Source organism: Triplophysa dalaica, chromosome 1 (genome assembly GCF_015846415.1).
Source record: "Triplophysa dalaica isolate WHDGS20190420 chromosome 1, ASM1584641v1, whole genome shotgun sequence".
In the NCBI taxonomy this organism is placed as follows: Eukaryota; Metazoa; Chordata; class Actinopteri; order Cypriniformes; family Nemacheilidae; genus Triplophysa; species Triplophysa dalaica.
The window spans coordinates 1,607,967-1,627,389 of NC_079542.1; the positions used below are offsets into that span (position 1 = coordinate 1,607,967).

The 19,423-nt window shown below is 44.4% G+C and overlaps 2 protein-coding genes across 11 annotated transcripts; one reads left to right on the forward strand and one right to left on the reverse strand.

Moving 5' to 3' along the window:
• Positions 1 to 257: 257 nt before the first annotated feature.
• On the reverse strand, positions 258 to 9,145 carry khnyn (KH and NYN domain containing). Of its 5 annotated transcripts, none has more exons than XM_056765441.1 (9): positions 9,093 to 9,145; positions 7,586 to 7,849; positions 7,092 to 7,226; positions 3,583 to 5,243; positions 3,348 to 3,478; positions 3,033 to 3,129; positions 2,527 to 2,634; positions 2,351 to 2,452; positions 258 to 2,261 (listed from the first exon to the last, which is right to left on the reverse strand). In XM_056765441.1, the coding sequence occupies exons 2-9, from the start codon at positions 7,832 to 7,834 to the stop codon at positions 1,940 to 1,942; spliced, it is 2,805 nt and encodes a 934-aa protein (XP_056621419.1). In that variant the 5' UTR covers positions 7,835 to 7,849; positions 9,093 to 9,145; the 3' UTR covers positions 258 to 1,939. The 5 variants fall into 5 exon arrangements, with proteins under 5 accessions (XP_056621419.1, XP_056621326.1, XP_056621471.1 ...); XM_056765348.1 differs by lacking the exon at positions 9,093 to 9,145 and adding an exon at positions 8,846 to 9,082; XM_056765493.1 differs by lacking the exon at positions 9,093 to 9,145 and adding an exon at positions 8,694 to 8,834 and having other exon boundaries at positions 258 to 2,258.
• ripk3 (receptor-interacting serine-threonine kinase 3) lies at positions 8,747 to 19,423 on the forward strand. 6 transcript variants are annotated; one of them, XM_056767002.1, is made up of 14 exons: positions 8,747 to 8,885; positions 9,100 to 9,197; positions 9,675 to 9,845; positions 16,241 to 16,565; positions 16,709 to 16,860; positions 17,039 to 17,088; positions 17,272 to 17,424; positions 17,507 to 17,589; positions 17,784 to 17,841; positions 17,986 to 18,035; positions 18,259 to 18,298; positions 18,371 to 18,426; positions 18,513 to 18,531; positions 18,717 to 19,423. In XM_056767002.1, exons 3-14 carry the CDS (start codon positions 9,697 to 9,699, stop codon positions 18,848 to 18,850), a joined length of 1,269 nt encoding a protein of 422 aa, XP_056622980.1. In that variant the 5' UTR covers positions 8,747 to 8,885; positions 9,100 to 9,197; positions 9,675 to 9,696; the 3' UTR covers positions 18,851 to 19,423. The 6 variants fall into 6 exon arrangements, with proteins under 6 accessions (XP_056622980.1, XP_056622811.1, XP_056622971.1 ...); XM_056766833.1 differs by having other exon boundaries at positions 9,711 to 9,845; XM_056766993.1 differs by having other exon boundaries at positions 8,750 to 8,885; positions 9,135 to 9,197; positions 9,711 to 9,845.

The window sequence follows — 19,423 nt, forward strand, 5'->3', positions numbered from 1 at the left end:
CTTTACGTTCATTTAGTCAGACGCTTTAATTCATAGAGACCTTTGCATTTCACATTTTGTCATTTTAGTGTTGCGAGTACAAGAAGTAAATGTAGATTTATATATAGGTTAACATTGTCAACACTCATTTGTTAATATTATTATAAAGAACATGTAAATGTGTGTTTTCTTAATGTCAAATATGTCCAATTATTTTAAATAAATTCACATGAAAATAAAATCCAGACTCCGCCTTTTGAGGTCAAAACACAGACATCTTAAAGAGACCTTAAAGCTTTTATTGTGTTGAAGCTTGTTGAATATACATAAACTTTACATTTTGTCAATGGAGGGGATTCACTGACACAAAAATTTGAAAAATACAAAAAAAACATTATGAAAAATATCACTTAATCTTGTTAGCTGTAGTCTCCCAGAATGTTTTAATCTAAAATCACCCGCATGAGAGTAATACAAAGAAATTCATTTGATTTATTAGAGAAATTGAAGTTAAGGATGATAACGGAGAAATAACTTTGATGATTCAAAGGAAATGCTGGTCCTTGGTATTTGAGAGGTTCGTCATGATTTATTACATTATCTTTAAATATATGTCACATTTCATCTAATATACAGCAGAGACCAAAAGAGATGACCAGAAGGGCCATTTTCTGCAGTATTCTTCAGATTATATTCAAGGAGTAGTTCACTTTCAAAATAATTTTTCATGATAATTCACTCACCCCCATGTCATCCAAGATGTTTATGTATTTGTTTCTTTAGTGGAAAAGAAATGAAGGTTTCTAATGAAAACAAGACAGGATTTTTCTCCAAATAGTGGACTTGAAAGGCTTTAAACCATAACAGACCATGAATAAAGGTCTTATCTAGTGAAACCATCGTAATAAACCATAATAAACAGAGATGCAAGGTGAGCATAGTGGGACATGAACCATCATGAGGTAGGGCTGTCACAATTATGAAATTTGGCTGGCGATTAATTGTCCATCAAATAATTGATATCATGGCGATTAATAGTCTGTTTAAAGGCTTTGACAATTATAACGATAAATTACAATTAATCTAGTCAATAAATAAAATATAGATGCATTAAAAATCAGAAAATTCTTTAAATAACTACTAACGTTCCATATAGAGGGACTTAACAATAAATAAAATAAATGGAGATATAAGGATGATGTCATCTCGCTGTTATAAATGCAGAAAATCTGGAATCGCTTTAAAACTGGACTAACACTCAATTTCTGCCAATCTCAGTGTGCCTATACAGTAGTATCGCATATGGCGTTTTCGTTATAGAGTATTTCGTTTAATTAAATTGATAAAAGAGAGATACAGCTGTATTGTTTACATTATGCACATATGTGCCGATTTCCAACAAAACACGGACGTATGATTTAGTTTGACTGACCACATGCGGTTCATGTTTGCCATCTTATAGCGCTTGGACTGCTCGATCTTTGTACCTGAAATGCAGTGAGCAAACAAACACAGCTCAACTTCTGTCACTATCGCAATAGTAACGGGGTAAATCTTATTAAGAATGTTGCTTGGCTTGTGGGCGGGCTCTTTCTTTCGCCTTGCCGTGGGCATGCTTTTCCGGGAGAAACGCATAGGTTCCCTGTAGTGGTTATCTGATATAACTGCGATTCTGTCAAATAGTCACAATGAGGGGATTGTTTAATAATTGTGACAGCCCTATCACGAGGCGTATGGTACGAAACGAGAAAACACTCAACTCGCGAAAGTAATATTTGGGATAATGTTCAACCTGGTTAACCACAGTTTACACCTCAAACACACGTTCATACAGCTTCAATAACATGATGTAGGAAATATAGGGTGGAGAGATCACATTTATCCACTGCCGTAGTTGTTTAGAGTTCGACGTATGACAGACGGATGTTTTTTCTGGTCATGTGTTTGTGTGACTGTCTGTTTATTGCAGCTGTTCCAATATGAAGTTAGTGAGTCGGTTGATGTCTTTGATGGATGGGTGGCGCTGTAATGTCATGTTGACGACGCTCTTCTGCTCGGGAAAGATCTGCATCAAACTCTGTCTGATCTTCAACGTGTCCTCGTCCGCCCTCACATGCTCGCTTTGACCCCGCTGCTCACCTGCGACTGTCCCCTGAACTCTGCCGTGAACTCCTGGCGTATAGTCTCGATACCGCAGGACTTCAGTGTGAGCACGCGGGGCGGGAGAGGATTGAGACGACGACACGCCAGCAAATGAGTGACTTCCAGGAGGAGGTAAACTGCTGTCAAGAAAGCATAGACGTTCAGTTATATTTATTTCTTTTCAACGCTGTCCGATGAAAGAGGAGAGATGCTCATGTGATGATTTTACCTGTTGTGTGTATGTAGGAAGTCATTGAGATGAGGTCCGCCGCGGCCCATTGGATCATCTGGTAACATGAACAGATCTCCGGCGAACACGTACTGTAGTAAACTAAAGAACAAAAAAAACAATGCCTTCATCACAGCGTTCAGCATTAGAACTGTTACTTTGTCATTTCTTTCCACCTTCTCTTGATGATGTCTTTCCACGCCGGCGATTCGTCCACAAGATCTCTCATGTTGTCATTGGTCACAATCACGCCATTCGTCTGCTGAGCCAAGTTGAGCATAAACCTGTGAGAAGAGAGAGATAGTACTGATGACAAAAAGATTTCAAAGCAGGTCCTTTATTATCCTACTTCGCAGTAAAATATACAGTGCTAGCACTATGCTAATTATATGAATTGATTTATTTTAGTTTATAATGCGATTCTTGTCATGGTATACAAATGATATGCAAATATAATCCGTATAACATTTCATTTATAAGTTCCAAGCATTGTAACGATGATGGTGTTGGTCACCTCTCAAGATTGGTCGCTATAAATTGAACAAAGTCCTTACAATTCAACCCATTGCTAACTCAAATAAAATAAAAAAATGAATAGAATAAATGTGTCACGACTCAGCATGAATTAATAAAACTTTTACCCTGGTAAACTGTGATGTGTGCAGGTGAGACACGATAATACCTGTCATCGTACGAGTTGATCCTTTTTCCCTCCACCTCTCTGGACGGAGTGAACGACAGTAAACCCAGATCCTGCAGGTCGGTCAGGTAATGCTGCTCTACACCCACACAACATTCATACTGCTGTCAAATCCTCATACACGCGTCAAAAACTGCCATGTTCCTACTATAACTGTATAGCGAGTGATAACTTTACCATTCACAAAACATGTGAACTTAAAAAGAATGAACATTACAGTTCTCAATGGAAGGCCTCTAGGACAGATTAGAATGGACGTTCGGCATGCGAATAGCTTCATGGATAATGAAGTCTTACCTTTAATCTTTGGGTCTTTCTTTTGTCTCCACTGAGGGACGAACACTGTGATCTTGCGATGGCCTCTTCCCCAGAAGTGCTGTGCAGCCAGAGCGATGCCTCGACACGAGAAGAACACCCCCAAACCATGACTGCACACAAACCAGCTTCACTTCAACACGTTTTCCTGTCATGTCTTTGACAGAGAATATAGATTACAATATAAATTTGTTTAACCTCTCTATGCGTGTTTTACCTCATAGCAACGTTGCTTCCATCAACGATGATCTGACGCAGCTTATCATCACCTGGGTTGTCCGACAGCTGTAGTCTGAAGGGCGTCTTGAGACCCTCGATGAATCTCTGACGTCCCGTCACCCCGGTTGAAGCAGGGGCTTGGCTCGCTCTCGGTTTGCTCTGCATGTCGTGTCGCTGGACACCGGAGATCTTCTGTACTTTAGGGAAGCTGTGATTTGTGTGCGACCCAACAGGTCGGAGGGGCGAATTCATGGGCTGTTGGTAGGGGCTGACATCACGTACGTTTAAGTTCTCAAGGCCAGGTCTCGAGGTGTATGTTGTTTGCGGTGGACCTCTGACTGAAACGAGAGGTTGCAGCATATAGTCGCGCCTCGTCATGGCGTTCTCCTCCACACCGGTCCTTGGATCCGCTGTCGTGTCACAGCCTGGTCTTTTGTCTGGTTTTTGAAGCTCCATAAGAAGCTGATGTGGGTTCGGCCCAGTCATACTGCTGTACACCTGCTCAACTTCCTCTTCTGTGTATCCACAGTTGGCTGCTGCTTTCTTTAGCACGCCCATGACAAAATCATCTGGTTTGGCGTTCTGTTCTTCTGAAGCGCTCTTATCAGTGTCTTTCCTCTGAGTCTTAGTGTTTCCTCTGCGCAGGCCGCTTTTGTCTTGTTCTTGTTGAACCAAATCCAGAAGCTGCGAGGGATCTTTGAAGCCTGTGCGAGCCAGGACCCTCTGGACCACCTCTTCTGTAAAACCCATGTGGGTGAAGAATATAAGAAGGTCATTTTCTTCATTCTGAGCCTCTGTGTTTCCTTTGCGCTGGCCACTTTGGTCTTGTTCTTGTTGAATCAAATCCAGAAGCTGCGAGTCTTCATTTGGGCCTGTGCGAGCCACGACCCTCTGATCCACATCTTCTGTAAAAAACATGACAAAATCATCTGGTTTGGCGTTCTGTTCTTCTGAAGCGCTCTTATCAGTGTCTTTCCTCAGAGTCTTGGTGTTTCCTCTGCGCAGGCCGCTTTTGTCTTGTTCTTGTTGAATCAAATCCAGAAGCTGCGAGGCTTCTTTTAGGCCGGTCCAAGCCAGGACCCTCTTAACCACCTCTTCTGTAAAACCCATGACTGTGAAGAACCTAAGAAGGTGCTGGAATTCATCTCTGTGTCCAGATTCATCATCTCGTTTGGTTTCCTCCAGACTCTCCGAGCCAGTTGTACGCAGTGAGACAGGAATGAAACCGTTGGAGACATCACTTGTCCATACTGTCCCATTTGCTCCGTGATGTGTTATCCCAGGTGTCACGATCGTTCGGTTCGGGTCGACCGGACGTTTATGCGACATCACTTCGGTCTCAGTCCTCTGCGCTACTCGAGACGGATCTTCCTGGCCTGGCTTTTCATCCCGTCCAGACTGTTTCACCAAGTCCAGCAAAACCTTTTTTACAGTCACAGGTAACACCAGTAGGCTGACGGTGTGCCGATCTTCCCGGCCTTCCACCAGAGACTTGAAGCGCTGAAGTGAATCCATAGCCTCCTCCGTGTTCACAGATCCATGATCGGAACACCGGCCCTGACTGCTCTCATACTTCTCTATCAGATCTGTCATAAACGAATATGCTTTTACAACCGGTTCCTCCAGTCCTGTGATGAGTAGACAGCTTTGAGATCCAACCTGAATGACACATAAAAAGTGCCACAAATGTTGTTTTGTTGTTTTGTCACATAATGCAAAGAAATACTTTTTGGAAAATGCATTTTTTTTTGGAATGATGTGAAACAGTCTTGACAGGTACCTAGGACATACAGTGCATCCGGAAAGCAATCACAGCACTTCACCTTTCCCACATTTTGTTATGTTACAGCCTTAAATTCATTATTTTCCTCAAAATTATACAAACAATACTCCATAATGACAACATGAAAGATGTTTGTTTGAAATCTTTGCAATGTATTTAAAATCAAAAACGAAAAAAGCACATGTACATAAGTATTCACAGCCTTGGCCATGACACTCAAAATTGACCTTTCTTGAGATGTTTCTACAACTTGATTGGAGTCAACATTGTGATAAATTAAGTTGATTGGATATGATTTGGAAAGGCACACACCTTTCTATATAAGGTCCCTACGGTTAACAGTGCATGTCAGAGCACAAACCAAGCCATGAAGCTAACAGAATGTTCCAGAAAGTTTCAATGTTCTAAGAACAATTGTGTTGCCTTTTGCTAACAATATTAATAGAGGTCTGGTATTTCTAAGAACAAGGAACTAACCATGTGAATATTATTAAAAGAGGTCTGGTATCTTTCCATGACATATCTTACTTTCTCTTTTATGAATATAAGTATTGGACATATACTCAATAAACTTTGAAGTGTGATTGACCTACACTTCTGTGTCAGTGTCATTCTTGGTCCCCAGGCCTGAAACTTTTTTTCTGTTCCATTGACTAGACTCTTCGACCTTCTATCTTGACAAAAGTAATAATCTTACACCAACAAAACACTGTATGGGTCAAAATTATAGATTTTTCCAAAAATCTATAATTGCCAAAAATCATTTGGTCATTAAGTAAAGATCATGTTCCATGAAGATACTTTGGAAATTTCTAACCGTAAAAATATCAAAACTTGACCTTTGTGAGTGGATGCAGCAAAATCGCTAACAAAAATGTCCAGAAACACGTGTACAAACAACTCTTTGGGAGCGACCCACTCAAGTTTGGTATCTATGTAGAGCTTAGAATTTCAACTTTGGGTTTGTCTATTCTTCACAACGTCATTACAGTGGTGAGCCCATAACAAACCTGTTTCCACCTAACAACGGCCTGCTACAGCACCTCTTATGGACACCATTAAAGGCCATTTTTCTCTAGACTATTTAGTTTTAAATAGTTGCCAAATATTGTCTGATCCTAACAAACCATACATCAATAGAAAGCTTATATCTTCAGCTTTCAGATGATGTATAAATCTCAATTTCCAGATATTGATCCTTATGACGGGTATTGTAGTCCAGGGTCACATATCTTATCTCAGACCTCGAAATCTTGAGATTTGACTTTCATAACAGTTTGTGTTACCTGAGAGAGACACTGAAAAATTGGTAGATATAACTTCATAGATTCTTATACGTGTGCATATGAACTGTTATAACCTCATTTATATTCATTATTCATGTCATTTTATAGATATGTTTTCTCGTGGCTGTTGTTTAATGTTCTGTCAGCTGTTGTATTGTCTTCAGAAGTGCAGATAACAGGAATGTCTCAAGGTTTTCACAGTGTTAAGAAGCACACCATTTCTACGGTAAGAGTTTTAATACACCATGTGAGTGAGGTCAGTTAAGTCTAAGCATTAAAACCCAACTGAGATGACTCAAGAAACTCTCTCAACACTTCAACTCTGCCTCCTGCTCGAGTGGAGATGTTCAAAGAGTTTTAATGTCCAACAAAAAACAGATATATAAATATATAACACACAGTATTCTATCAGCCCATATAATGACGACGTGTTCTTACCACTAAATGTGCCGAGGTGTTTTTAATCAGGCAATCCATGAACAGCCCTTCAGCGCCACAGAACACGCAGTAAAGAGCTTCAGGAAACGGAAACTCCTTCTGCACCTCCTGATTCACAACACCTTTCACAAAAACCTACAAAAACAAAGAGCATCGCTGGATTACACCAAAAAATATTAACAGACGTGTCGATCTGGCTTCCTGCGAGAAAATACGAACCATAAATGAGGTTTGGTTATTTCTCCAAGACATCAAACTGAAAGCAGTGCGCACAAATCTCAAAGATCTCAACACCAACTCAAACATTTGTCATGGAAGGAGCACACATATACATTTCTATTAATTCATATATCATTTCAACCATTTTGTTTCTGTTCTGCAGTTCTAGGAGAAACATCTGAGAATAACACAACTGACATCTCCATCGGCGTGTTAATTGTTCCATGAAGTTGTGTTTCCATTTACGCCAAGAGAAACCGAAAGTGTCAGTTCACCTTTGCTGCCTGCACGTCTCTGCCGGCTCCGCGCAGACGCAGCCACATCTGTCCATCCTGTAAGAACGCGTCTTCTCCTTCGATGCTCAGCGTCACCCCAAAAACCTGCTGAACGGTGGGCCGCAGGGACCCCAGCGCCCCCCTCAACACACCTGGACAGGCAAACTCATCCTCCAGCAGCTGTTCTTCGGTCTCGCCGTCCATCCGCTGAGATCTCAAGCCTTCTGCTGTAAGAGCTGAGAGGGCCATGAGAGAGCAAACTCACTGAGGAAAAAACACAAATGTATCAAGCGACCCCCAAAAAAACAACAGAAAATAAACATCTCAAATATAACCAGAACGTCTGTAATAGCACACTAGGTACTTAACTTTCGGTCAAAATATTTATTATGATAACGATCAGTGGCTAAAAACAGACTTTAAAGCATTATAGCCATGGGCCGAATACCTGTTCAAGGTTTGAAAGAGTCAAGGTTTCAAAACCACTACATTTCTGCAATAGCTGTGTTAGGACAAAATACATAAATAAGTTGTGTACCGCAATGTTTGATGTTTAGGCAGAATATATGGGCTATCACAAAGAAATATATTTTATGTATATAATTCACTAAATGTTATCAAACACTCAGAATATATCATATCGACCCATAACTAGCATATGGTGTTACTACAAACGAACACGGTTCCTATACGTGTACCACGATTAAACCGAGATCATTTTCATGATAGATACTTGTAGCGTGTTAATAAATATCGCCTCATATTTTGCCACCTTAAAATTAACCGCATTAGTCGTGATCAATATCGATCATGTAAATAATCAAGATCGATAACAAAAGTGACATATAAAACACATTTGTCCTCAAATATTTAGTTTATTGTTAATCATTTATTTTTTCTTCTAAACCCGTTTCTGAATCGCTCAGATCACGATATTTAAAACAGATTTACAGTAACAACTTTAGTTACCGTGTTATAAAGGCGAAAACAAAATCTCATCGTTTGACATCCTGAGAAGAAGCTCATAACCAAAGGGAATTATCTCGATATGTTTAAAAACGAGAAGCGAAAGAAATAAAGGAATGCGGGAGTAAAGTTGCGTATTTACCAACATCGCGTGAACTCCTCACGCGCCTTGTTTTTGTTTACTGCGATCCGACTTCCGCAGTCTGAAACACTCCGGAGCGCAAAATAATGATCAGATTGACTTCACATTCGCTTGATATCGGCTTATAATCGCTTCTCTTCGTTTATACCGACCCCGTGGATCCAGAGTGATTTTCTCCGTTGTTCTGATCACGTATGTATGTATCATTGCTGATAAAATGAAACTGAGGGAAAGTTTACTGTGTCGATCGTTTACCGTAATGAACAGAAAGGACGGTCATCGGGATTCTTTTACGCCATTAGATTTACAAATTTGGTTTACTTTAAAGTGCACGAGCACACGGGGTTGCCGACGTAAAATTAGCATCGTTTTATGTTGCATTAGTTTGATTTACATTACATTTCAGATGCTGTTTTGTCACATCATACGTGCTTTACACAGACTGATGCAACTGTGGGAATTTCCACTGACGTCAGAGCCACTACTTCCGCTTGAAACCAACAGGTAAACACATCGACAACTATTACCAACCCATATAAATATTATATACCAACTCAAACTTAAATCTCCACCCTAAATATACATCATTATAGAAATTTTGTGAAACTTGTTTATGAAAACATCCCTGTTTTAAATTAGGAAAATATATAGTATAACCTATTAAATATTTGAATGTATGTTATAGCGATTTATCCATCCCCTCTGTGAATATGTTGGAATATACATTTATTTATTTTATTAACATGTATTTTTCACCAGAGATGTGTAGAGTATATCAGGTGTGGGGATGACGTCATCCTTCCTCGCTGTGTGTGTGTGTGTGTGTGTATGCGTGTGTGTGTGCGTGTGTGTGTGTGTGCGTGTGTAAGGAGAAGTGAAACAAACTTCACAATGTCAGTCGCCATTAACAAGGAACTTAGAGAAAAAACTGCGACTGTTTGACAATGTCCTCCAGTATAACATGGTCGTTTTTGTTTAAAGATAAATAAATTAAAGATCAGACATGTTCTGCATCAGACATGATCCGATTCGTGATGAAGATCTGGACTGCTGGAGGAAGATCGGAGCCGGTGGATTTGGACAGATTTACCGGGCCAGACACACCAAATGGGGAACAGATGTTGCCATAAAATCTTTATTTAGTAATGGCGGGTAATGATGAGTTGATTTTTGACATATACTCAACAAAAAGTTCAAATAATGTTTCTACTGTAAAACCACACGCTTGTGCTTTCGTGAGGTGGATAAAGTCAAATTTTACTGAATTGAATCTAAATTGCTTTAATAATATTTTATATTATAATAGTGTATAATGCTGAAATATTTTAATTTCATTTTAGGCACAGAAATGTTGTTTAGAAAATAATCACTGAACAATTCAAAAGTTAAAATAATGACGAGAGTTTCTACTGTAAAACCACACGCTTGTGTTCACGTGAGGTGGACAGCACAAATTGAATGAACTGGATCTAAATAGCTATAATAATATTTTATATTATAATATTTCATAATGTTGAAATATTTTCACATACATGTTGTTTACAAAATAATTGATAGAAATTTTTAAAGAGTTAGATGAGGCGGGGCAAAGAGGAGATACAAACATGCGTGGTATGTGGGAAATACAATTAACCATAAATACATTGCATTACATTTAAAACAGACCATAATATTTGTTTTAGCCGTGTCATATGACGCCTGTATTTAAAAAAAAACGTCTCCGGTTACTTTCGTAACCTCGGTTCCCTGAGAAGCGGGAACGAGACATTGCGGAGACCGCATATGAAACTCCTCCTCTTTTTCACTTTTCCTGAAATCTTATAGGATAACGCCAGTAAAAAAACTGGCCAATTGTCGCAAGAATGCAACCGTATGCAAATACTGACGAATCCAGACAGTATAAATACAGTGCATGTGACGACAATCCTCAGAATCTACGAGAGAACGCCTGCACGGTGATAAGCGGCGAACACGGCGTTCTCCGCAATGTCTCGTTCCCGCTTCTCAGGGAACCGAGGTTACGAAAGTAACCGGAGACGTTCCCTTTCGAGAGCGGTCACTTCGACATTGCGGAGACCGCATATGGAACGGTAGTACAATCCCGCCGTGAGAGCTTGCAAAATCAGCCAGAAAAACTGGGTTAAAACACACAAGCATGGGAAGCATACTATTTTAACCATTCACGAGGTCGCTAAGCGTCAACAGCTGATTGGCTTAAATCGGCCAATAAACTGCTAAATCACTGAACCGGCCAATGAACTGCTATATCGGGCTCCTGCCAAATTTGCATATCCAAACCCAACGAATGCAGCGGGCTGCGCTGAAACAGGGCAGACACCACAACAGTAAGAGCCAGCACGGTATCCCGGGCGGATATAACAGAGATATAAAAGTACACCAAGCACAGCATAAACAGCAACGCGGCAACCACTGTGTAGCATAAGGATTATAAAGTAGAAGATAAAGAGTCATCAGCACTCACCGAGAGGACTTGAGACGACAAAGAGGACACGTCCAATCTGTAGAACCTGGCGAAAGTGTTCTGCGAAGACCAGCCAGCCGCACAGCATATGTCCTGAATAGATGTGCCCCTAGACCAAGCCCACGAAGAGGCGATAGCCCTAGTCGAATGAGCTCTGATACCGAATGGGCAGTTCTGTCCCTGACTCTCATACGCTAAGGTAATAGCGTCCACCACCCAGTGAGAGAGCCTCTGCTTTGAAACAGCCCGACCTTTAGTTCCCCCACCATAGCAGACGAAGAGCTGTTCAGACTGCCGAAAACCGGCCGTGCGATCAATGTAAGCCCGCAAAACCCTTACCGGGCAGACCGCTCTCGGAGCGTTTGCATTCTGCGAGTCTGACGACTCGGAAAACAAAGCGGGCAAAGAAATGACCTGTGCTCTAAATGGGGTAGACATAGACTTTGGCACATAACCCGATTTCGGCCGGAGAGTGACATTGCAGTCGCCGGTTCCAAAACGAATGAAATCAGCGCCGACTGAGAGCGCTTGTAAATCCCCTATGCGCTTAGCCGAAGCAAGGGCAAGAAGGAGAACGGTTTTTAGAGTGAGCTCTCTTAGGGAAGCCGCGTCCAGAGGCTCGAATGGGGGAAAGGAGAGAGCCTTCAACACCAGCGCTAAGTCCCAAGGCGGCACCGAAGGGGATCGCGGTGGAAAAAGTCTCCTCGCTCCTCTGAGGAATCTGACTACCAGCATGTGCCTTCCAATGGATTGCCCATCAACCGGGGAACGAAACGAGGCGATAGCAGCCACATAAACCTTCAGTGTTGACGGGAGTCCGCCGCTGTCCAGCCTGTGCTGCAGGAAGCATAAAATATCAGACACGGGGCAGGACATCGGGTCGATATTGTTATTACTGCACCATTTAACAAACACCCCCCATTTGAGAGCGTATAAACGCCTGGTGGAAGGCGCTCGACACTCCGAAATAGTGTCAAGTACACGCTGAGGAAGTGCATTTAAAACCCCCGAAGAGGCCAGGCATGAAGACTCCACAGCTGCGGGCTGGGGTGAAATATCGTGCCGTTCGCTTGGGACAACAGGTCTCTCCTGAGGGGAATCCGCCACGGCGGTGCCGTTAACAATTCGCTTAGGTCCGGAAACCACGGTTGATTCGGCCAAAACGGAGCGACGAGGATCACCGTCGCCGTCTCCTCTCTGATTTTGCACAGCACCAGGGGCAAAATCTTCACCGGAGGAAACGCGTAAAGCCGAACGTTCGGCCATCGCACCGTCAGAGCGTCGCTCCCCATGGGGGAATGGGTCAGCGAGAAATACAGCGGGCAGTGCGCGTTCTCGCTCGTCGCGAATAAATCCACTTCCGCCGTCCCAAAGCGCTCCCAAATTGACCGCACTGAGTCTGGATGAAGCCTCCATTCTCCGTGCGGAAGACCCTCCCTCGAAAGCATGTCCGCTCCGCAGTTCAGACGACCGGGGATATGCGCTGCCCTGACAGAGAGTAGATGCCGATCTGCCCACAGTAGGAGACTCGCAGCCTGTTTGAAAAGAGTTCCTGAGCGGACTCCTCCCTGGCGATTTATGTACGAAACCACGGACATGTTGTCGGTGCGAATCAGGACATGTTTCTTCTCCAGTCTCGACTGGAAAGTATGGAGAGCTAGAGACACCGCCATCAGCTCCAAGCAATTTATATGCCATTTTCTCTGTGACTGTGTCCAAAGGCCGGATGCCGGCATGCCCTCGCACACTGCACCCCATCCCGAGGACGACGCATCCGTCGTAACGACTATGCGTCTCGTAACCAGCCCCAGGGGAACTCCCCGACTGAACATGCTTGGGTCGCGCCATGGGCTCAGGGCACTGAGGCAACTGAGTGTAACCGGGACTCGCACTCGACCCGAGGACCATGCTTTCCATGGAACACGAGCCTTCAGCCAAAACTGTAGCGGTCGCATGTGCAGAAGACCCAGGTGGCAGACCGCCGAGGCTGACGCCATGAGACCCAAAAGCCTCTGAAACTCCCTCAGTGGAACAGACCGACCCGGCCTGAGCAGATGTAGAGCTGAAGAGATGGACTCCGTCCGCTCTTGAGAGAGGCGAGCGCGCATCTCCACTGAGTCGAAACATACCCCCAGATACGTTATTGACTGACTCGGAGTGAGCTTGCTTTTCTGCATGTTCACGCGTAGCCCCAGGGATGTCAAGTGACGAAGCAGCATTTGCGTATGACCGGATAGCGCCTCCCGTGAGTGGGCTAAAATTAACCAGTCGTCCAGATAATTCAGAATGCGCATACCGCTCGCTCTGAGAGGGGAAAGCGCCGCGTCCACGCACTTCGAGAATGTGCGCGGTGCTAATGCCAGTCCGAACGGGAGTACGGCAAATTGGTACGCTGAACCCGCGAAAGCGAATCGCAGAAACTTTCGGTGGCGCTTGGCTATCTGAACATGAAAGTACGCATCCTTCAGATCCACGGATGCAAACCAGTCCCCGGGACGCACTTGTGCCAGGATCTGTTTTAGAGTTGTCATTCTGAACGCTCGCTTGTGAAGGGCTCGGTTGACGGGTCTCAAGTCCAGAATCGGACGCAGACCACCATCTCTCTTGGGCACTACAAAGTACCGGCTGTAAAACCCGCTTTCTCGCTCGTTCGGAGGGACACGCTCGATCGCTCCTTTCGCGAGCAGGCTGCCGATTTCCTGCCTCAACACAGGCGCATTTTGCGCTGACGTAAGCGACGGAACCACACCGCTGAAGCGGGGAGGTCTTCGTCTGAACTGCAGGGTGTACCCGTGTTCTATCACATTTAGTAGCCAATGAGAAATGTCCGGAATGGCCTTCCACGCGTCCAGAAACAGACATAATGGCCGAATCTCTTCGGGCGTTACCGTCAGCGGACCGTTTAGGGAAGCACGCTGGTGCAGCGAGGCTAATTGCACTGGCGGGGAAATAGCCCGTGCGTGAGACTCCAGCCGTCTCTCGCCCACGGGAAAGACCGTGGACGAGGGAAGGCTGGTTATAGTCGGGATTAACTGCGGCTTCGCGCTGCACCGTGGCAGGGCAAGGAACGCAGCATTGGTCGTGTGAGGGGGAAAGAGCTCTTTTTGTGAACAGGTATGTGTTTTTATTGCATTTACACAGACATTTACAACATTGCAATGTTCGCCCGCAACCGCGGGGGAAAACTGATGCAAACAGCGGCGTTTGGGGGCCACCGGAACGCTCACAAACTCTCTCCTCCTCTTTATAGGTCCGTCAGGATGACGGCTTGGCAGACGATGACGCTCCGCCGTCGTGGCGCGGCGGTCCTCTCTGCGGTCCTCCCTTCGGCCCGTACCTCTTCTTAGGCGGGCCCGACCATTGTTTAGGCCGTGCATCCGGCTCACGACCTCGAGAAGCCTGGGCGGAAGCAGCGTGCTGTTTGGTCGGCCTCTGCGCGGAGTGCGACGCGGATGAAGAACGGGCTCTAGGAGACGGTTGATAAGAGCGTCGCGGGAGCACGTGACTCATGGCCTTGGCGCGCTTTTGCGTCTCCCCGAAGCGCTCCACCACCGACTCCACGACGTCACCAAAGAGGCCGGAGGGAGTGATCGGGGCGTTGAGGAGAGACTTACGGTCAGCGTCTTTCAGGTCCGCCAACGTAAGCCAGAGATGACGGTGTAGGACGACCATGAACCCCATGGATCGGCCGATAGCTTGTGCGGTCCGCTTCGTTGCCATCAGAGCGAAGTCGGTCGCTGCCCTCAGATCCCTCGTGGCGTCCGCCTCCAGGCTGCCGCTACCCAGCGACTGAAGGATCTTAGCCTGGAACACCTGCAGCACCGCCATTGCGTGCAAGGCGGAAGCGGCTTCTCCGGCGGATGCGTAAGCCTTACCGGCGAGATGAGCGGTAAACCTGCACGGCTTCGACGGCAGGCCTGGGTCCGAGCCCAGCGAGGTGGTAGAAGGGCACAAATGAGCGGCGAGGGTCTCCTCGACGGGTGGCATGCGCACGTAACCGTGGGCCTCCGCTCCGACCACGTGGGCGAACATGGATTGCGTAGCGGCGTGAACGCGCGCCGACTGAGGAGCAGACCACGATTTCACCACGTGCTCGTGGACATCTGGAAAGAATGGCGCACTCCTCTTTGATGTGGCCTGACGGCGGCCCGCCTGAAGGTACCACGAGTCGAGCTTACTTTTTGCCGGCTCCTCAGGTGAACTCCAGGTGATGTCGAGCTCGCTGACGGCCTTCTCGAGGACCCTCATGAACTCCTCGTGGAGGTCCGGGGTGCTCTCTAGGTCGGGGCGATCCCGCTCCGACCCTGCCCAGTCCTTGTCTGAAGCCGAGATGGACATGGAGTCGTCGTCCTCCTCAGCGCCGAAGGAAACGGCGCCCAAGACGGAAGGCGGGGGACGAAGACTCTCGTCGGCGTAGAGGACTGGGGAATGGGGTGACGGCAGAGGACAGCGGCCCGGAGCCGTGTCGTCGCCGCTCCCCCTTGGAGCGGGTAGACTCACCAGCGACTCGTTGGTGGCAGTGAGCCTTGACCCTATATTTCCACGAGCGATGTTCCTGCGAGTTCTCAAGACACGCGCCGGCAGGTCCGCACAGTGCGCGCAATCGGACTCGCAGAATGCAGCCTCCGCATGAGCCAGGCCCAGGCAGGCAATGCAGTGCTCGTGCGTATCCTGCGGGTCAATGGGACCCGCGCAAAGACGACAGTATGAAGCCATCGGATGCGGTGAAAAATATCCAGTTGCGTCTTCAACGATGGCAGCGTGAAAAAGAAGATTCTGAGGATTGTCGTCACATGCACTGTATTTATACTGTCTGGATTCGTCAGTATTTGCATACGGTTGCATTCTTGCGACAATTGGCCAGTTTTTTTACTGGCGTTATCCTATAAGATTTCAGGAAAAGTGAAAAAGAGGAGGAGTTTCATATGCGGTCTCCGCAATGTCGAAGTGACCGCTCTCGAAAGGGAACTGTATTGCGTGTGTGTTTTTATTTAAATTAATTAAACAAATATTGTGTGTTACCGAAATATCAACTAAGCCCACATGTTCATCCTGTTTTGGTCAGATGTTTGTCAACTCTTCAGAGAGAAGCAAGTCTTATGTTTCAGGGTGGGAATCCCAACGTCCTCAGAGTTTTCGGCTTGTACGAGGGTAACTTGGGCAGCACACAAAACCCATGTCGCTACGGCCTGGTGATGGAGTTCATGGAGAGGGGCTCTCTAGCAGATCTCCTGCAGTATTTGGGCGAACCTCCCGGCTGGCCGCTCACCTTCCGCATCATTCATCAGATTGGTTTGGGAATGAACTTCCTGCATCAGCTGTCGCCTCCTCTCCTACACCTGGACCTGAAGCCCAGTAACGTGCTGTTGGATGACAGCCTTAATGCCAAGGTGAGTTACCCCGGCCTGTTTTACACATGGAGTGACAGTGTACATGTTGTGTCCTGAACAGCATCACATATTTATAGGCGCTCCAGTCTGCGATGTGTGAAACAGTTCTGGCGATTTATTTTTTACTCATATTTTCTCTTTAGCTGACAGATTTTGGCTTGTCCCGATTGGCTCATAGCTTTTCTAAAAGTGTCAGAAAGAAAGACGAGATGGAGGGTGGAACCCTGAGTTACATGCCTCCTGAAGCACTGGAGTCTTTGAATTACAAACCATCTAAAGCCTCTGACATTTACAGGTATCAAAACGAGTCGTGACTTTTTGTCTGTCGGTCCATAATAAATATGATGACCCTTAAAACAATGAGTGGTCAGAAATCCCAGCTTGTATTCAGAAGGGTGCTGAAACTACAACATTCCGAAACTTCAGCTTTACAATCTGTTTAACATGTTGTGATCTGTATCTCTTTTCTCCAGTTACAGTGTGCTGCTGTGGTCTATCATCACCGGTCAGGAACCTTACAGCCGTAAGCATCCATCCATCTACTCTAGTGTTAATGATCTGATCTCATGTACGCTGGTGTTCATGAGCTGATCTGATTATGTTAGTGATTAACGGTGGTGTTTGGGTCTGATCTGATCTACCTTAGTGTGTTTGGACTAATCTGATGTATACTAGTGATCATGGTCTTTTCTCGTTTGTCCTCTAGACGCTCCGTCCAGTCTGGTGCGGTTTCGTGTCCCTTGCGGGGACAGACCTGACCTGTCATTAGACTGCAGTCAGGCAGACGGGTTGGCTGATATTGTTGAGCTCATGAAAAGGTGTTGGGTTAAGGAGCCCAGCGCCAGGCCGTCCTTCAAAGGTGAAGACGGGTCAAACGTTTAAGATATGGCCGTTTTTGAGTGTCTGTTTTCTGACTCATTTATCTCGGTCTCTGGTTTAAGATTGTGTTGATGAGACTGAAAAGATCTTTGAGATGCACAAGCGTGAAGTGAGTAAAGCTGTCGGTGACGTCCTGAAGAAATTGGTATGAAACCTTAACTTTCATTCTGGGTTTCCTTGTTGAGAATCTGCTTTAAGATCAACAATCTTATTTCTAAATACCAATCAACAAAAATGAATAGTGTGTAAAGTTCATTTGTAGATATTGTGAACCTACCTTTGGGTTTTTCTCATTTTTATACATTCATTTGATAATTTATTCACTCTTTGCATGTGCAGGATGAAGAAGTCTGTTCTAGTTTGAAATCAATCAAAATAACTCCAAGACATCCGAACGGTGCGTCTCAAACCCTCATTCACAGTCACAGATTTCTATCATTTGGACTTATAGTAAAGATTTGCTTTTTCGATTTTGAAAATATTATCGTTAAATGAAATGTTAGTGTTAAGCGATTTATGTTTTTGGTTTGTGGCCCTTTAGAAGGAGGTCCAAAGGTGTTGTCCTGTGTCACAGGAGCTCCTCCCGAACAGGTAAATATCCTCTTTACAGTCCAAAGAAAGTGACCAGATAAAAAACAGTTTTATTTAAACGACTACTTCTGTATAACACTGAGGCTAAATACGCAATATTTACACATATATTGAATATTCGATTCAGTTAAAGAAATAGTTCACGTGATCAATCCAATGAAATAAAAAGTGAATCTGCAGCTATTGACGTTAGTAAGAGAAGATGAATGTCTTTCTTCATTAGGAAACCACGGCGGATCACAACAGAGAGTCCAGAAAACCAGGTCCGTAACCCACAAGACACAGTGTTTCATGATTTGTTCAAACACTTGTATACGATGTTTTTTGTTTCACAGAATCTCGTTCTCATCCGACTGCTAGTAGGGAGAAAAAACTTCTGAAAACCCTGCAGGTCTGAAAAAAAACGAATCACCAAAAAACAACGATATGTTATTGAGTGTGTAACCTTGTGTTTTATTTTTTTCGTGTTTTTTACAGCGTCAAACATCAACACCAGGTCAGTAAGCGTAAAGCATGACATAAAAAGATAAAAGGATCATCGAATGATCATTTAATAGTAACAGAAATATTTTGGGGGATATTCCATATTGTGTAATATATTGAACGTGCTAAAATAAGGAATTTTGCTATTATGGTTTGTTTTACAGTAAATTCAAGTTTATATCTTTTGTCTTTTCATAGACGGCGTCCGCATCAACATGTCTAATGTTTGTGGAGTTCAGATCGGCAACGGAAACTGCATGAATATTGTCCAGAGATCTCGCCGACGGCACCCGACTGCGCCCTCGAGCGTCAACGACACTTTTAACCCCTAAGAGAGACATTCACAAACATCCTCTTTCGTCCTCCTCGGAAGCTCCTCGTCCCTTGATGTGGATTCTTTCGAGTGCCGTATTAAGCTTTTAAAGGGTGACTCGATTCGAAAGAAAGATATCCGACGTAAGACAATTAACATTTCAACAATGGATTTCTCAGTATACTGTAGGTGTCCGTGGCGTTCTTGATGGGTTTGTTCCTCGATCCTCTATGTTCATTTACTTGTTTTAAAAGAAAACTCTTAGCAGTAGGTCTGTACACCGTAAAAGAATTGAACAAACATAAAAAAATGAGGCAACCTGATGCAGTAAGACTTTTGTGTCGACTCAACGTATATTATTTAATTCTTCAAAGAAATGATACTTTGTTTGGGCAACTTAAATTTGTTTGTTTATGTAATGCTGATTGTCTTCATTTTTTTAAAGATTTTATTGTCGCAACAATTACTGTTGTTCAGGCAATTTATATATTTCTGTGGTGTGTATGAAATTTTTTAAATTAGCAAATGAAAACTTCAAGTACTTTTTACGTACTGTTAAATATAAAAAATAAACAAATGTATTTGTCTTTTA

Coding starts and splice junctions, on each gene's coding strand:
- ripk3 (XM_056766833.1), top strand. CDS start 9,100: ATGCTGTTTTGTCACATCATACGTGCTTTACACAGACTGATGCAACTG. Junction 16,861..17,038: donor AAAGCCTCTGACATTTACAG/GTATCAAAACGA, acceptor TCTTTTCTCCAG/TTACAGTGTGCTGCTGTGGT. Junction 18,036..18,258: donor CAGGAGCTCCTCCCGAACAG/GTAAATATCCTC, acceptor TTTCTTCATTAG/GAAACCACGGCGGATCACAA.
- khnyn (XM_056765441.1), bottom strand. CDS start 7,834: ATGGCCCTCTCAGCTCTTACAGCAGAAGGCTTGAGATCTCAGCGGATG. Junction 7,227..7,585: donor GAGACGTGCAGGCAGCAAAG/GTGAACTGACAC, acceptor TTGTTTTTGTAG/GTTTTTGTGAAAGGTGTTGT. Junction 3,130..3,347: donor GAAAGACCCAAAGATTAAAG/GTAAGACTTCAT, acceptor GTGTGGGTGTAG/AGCAGCATTACCTGACCGAC.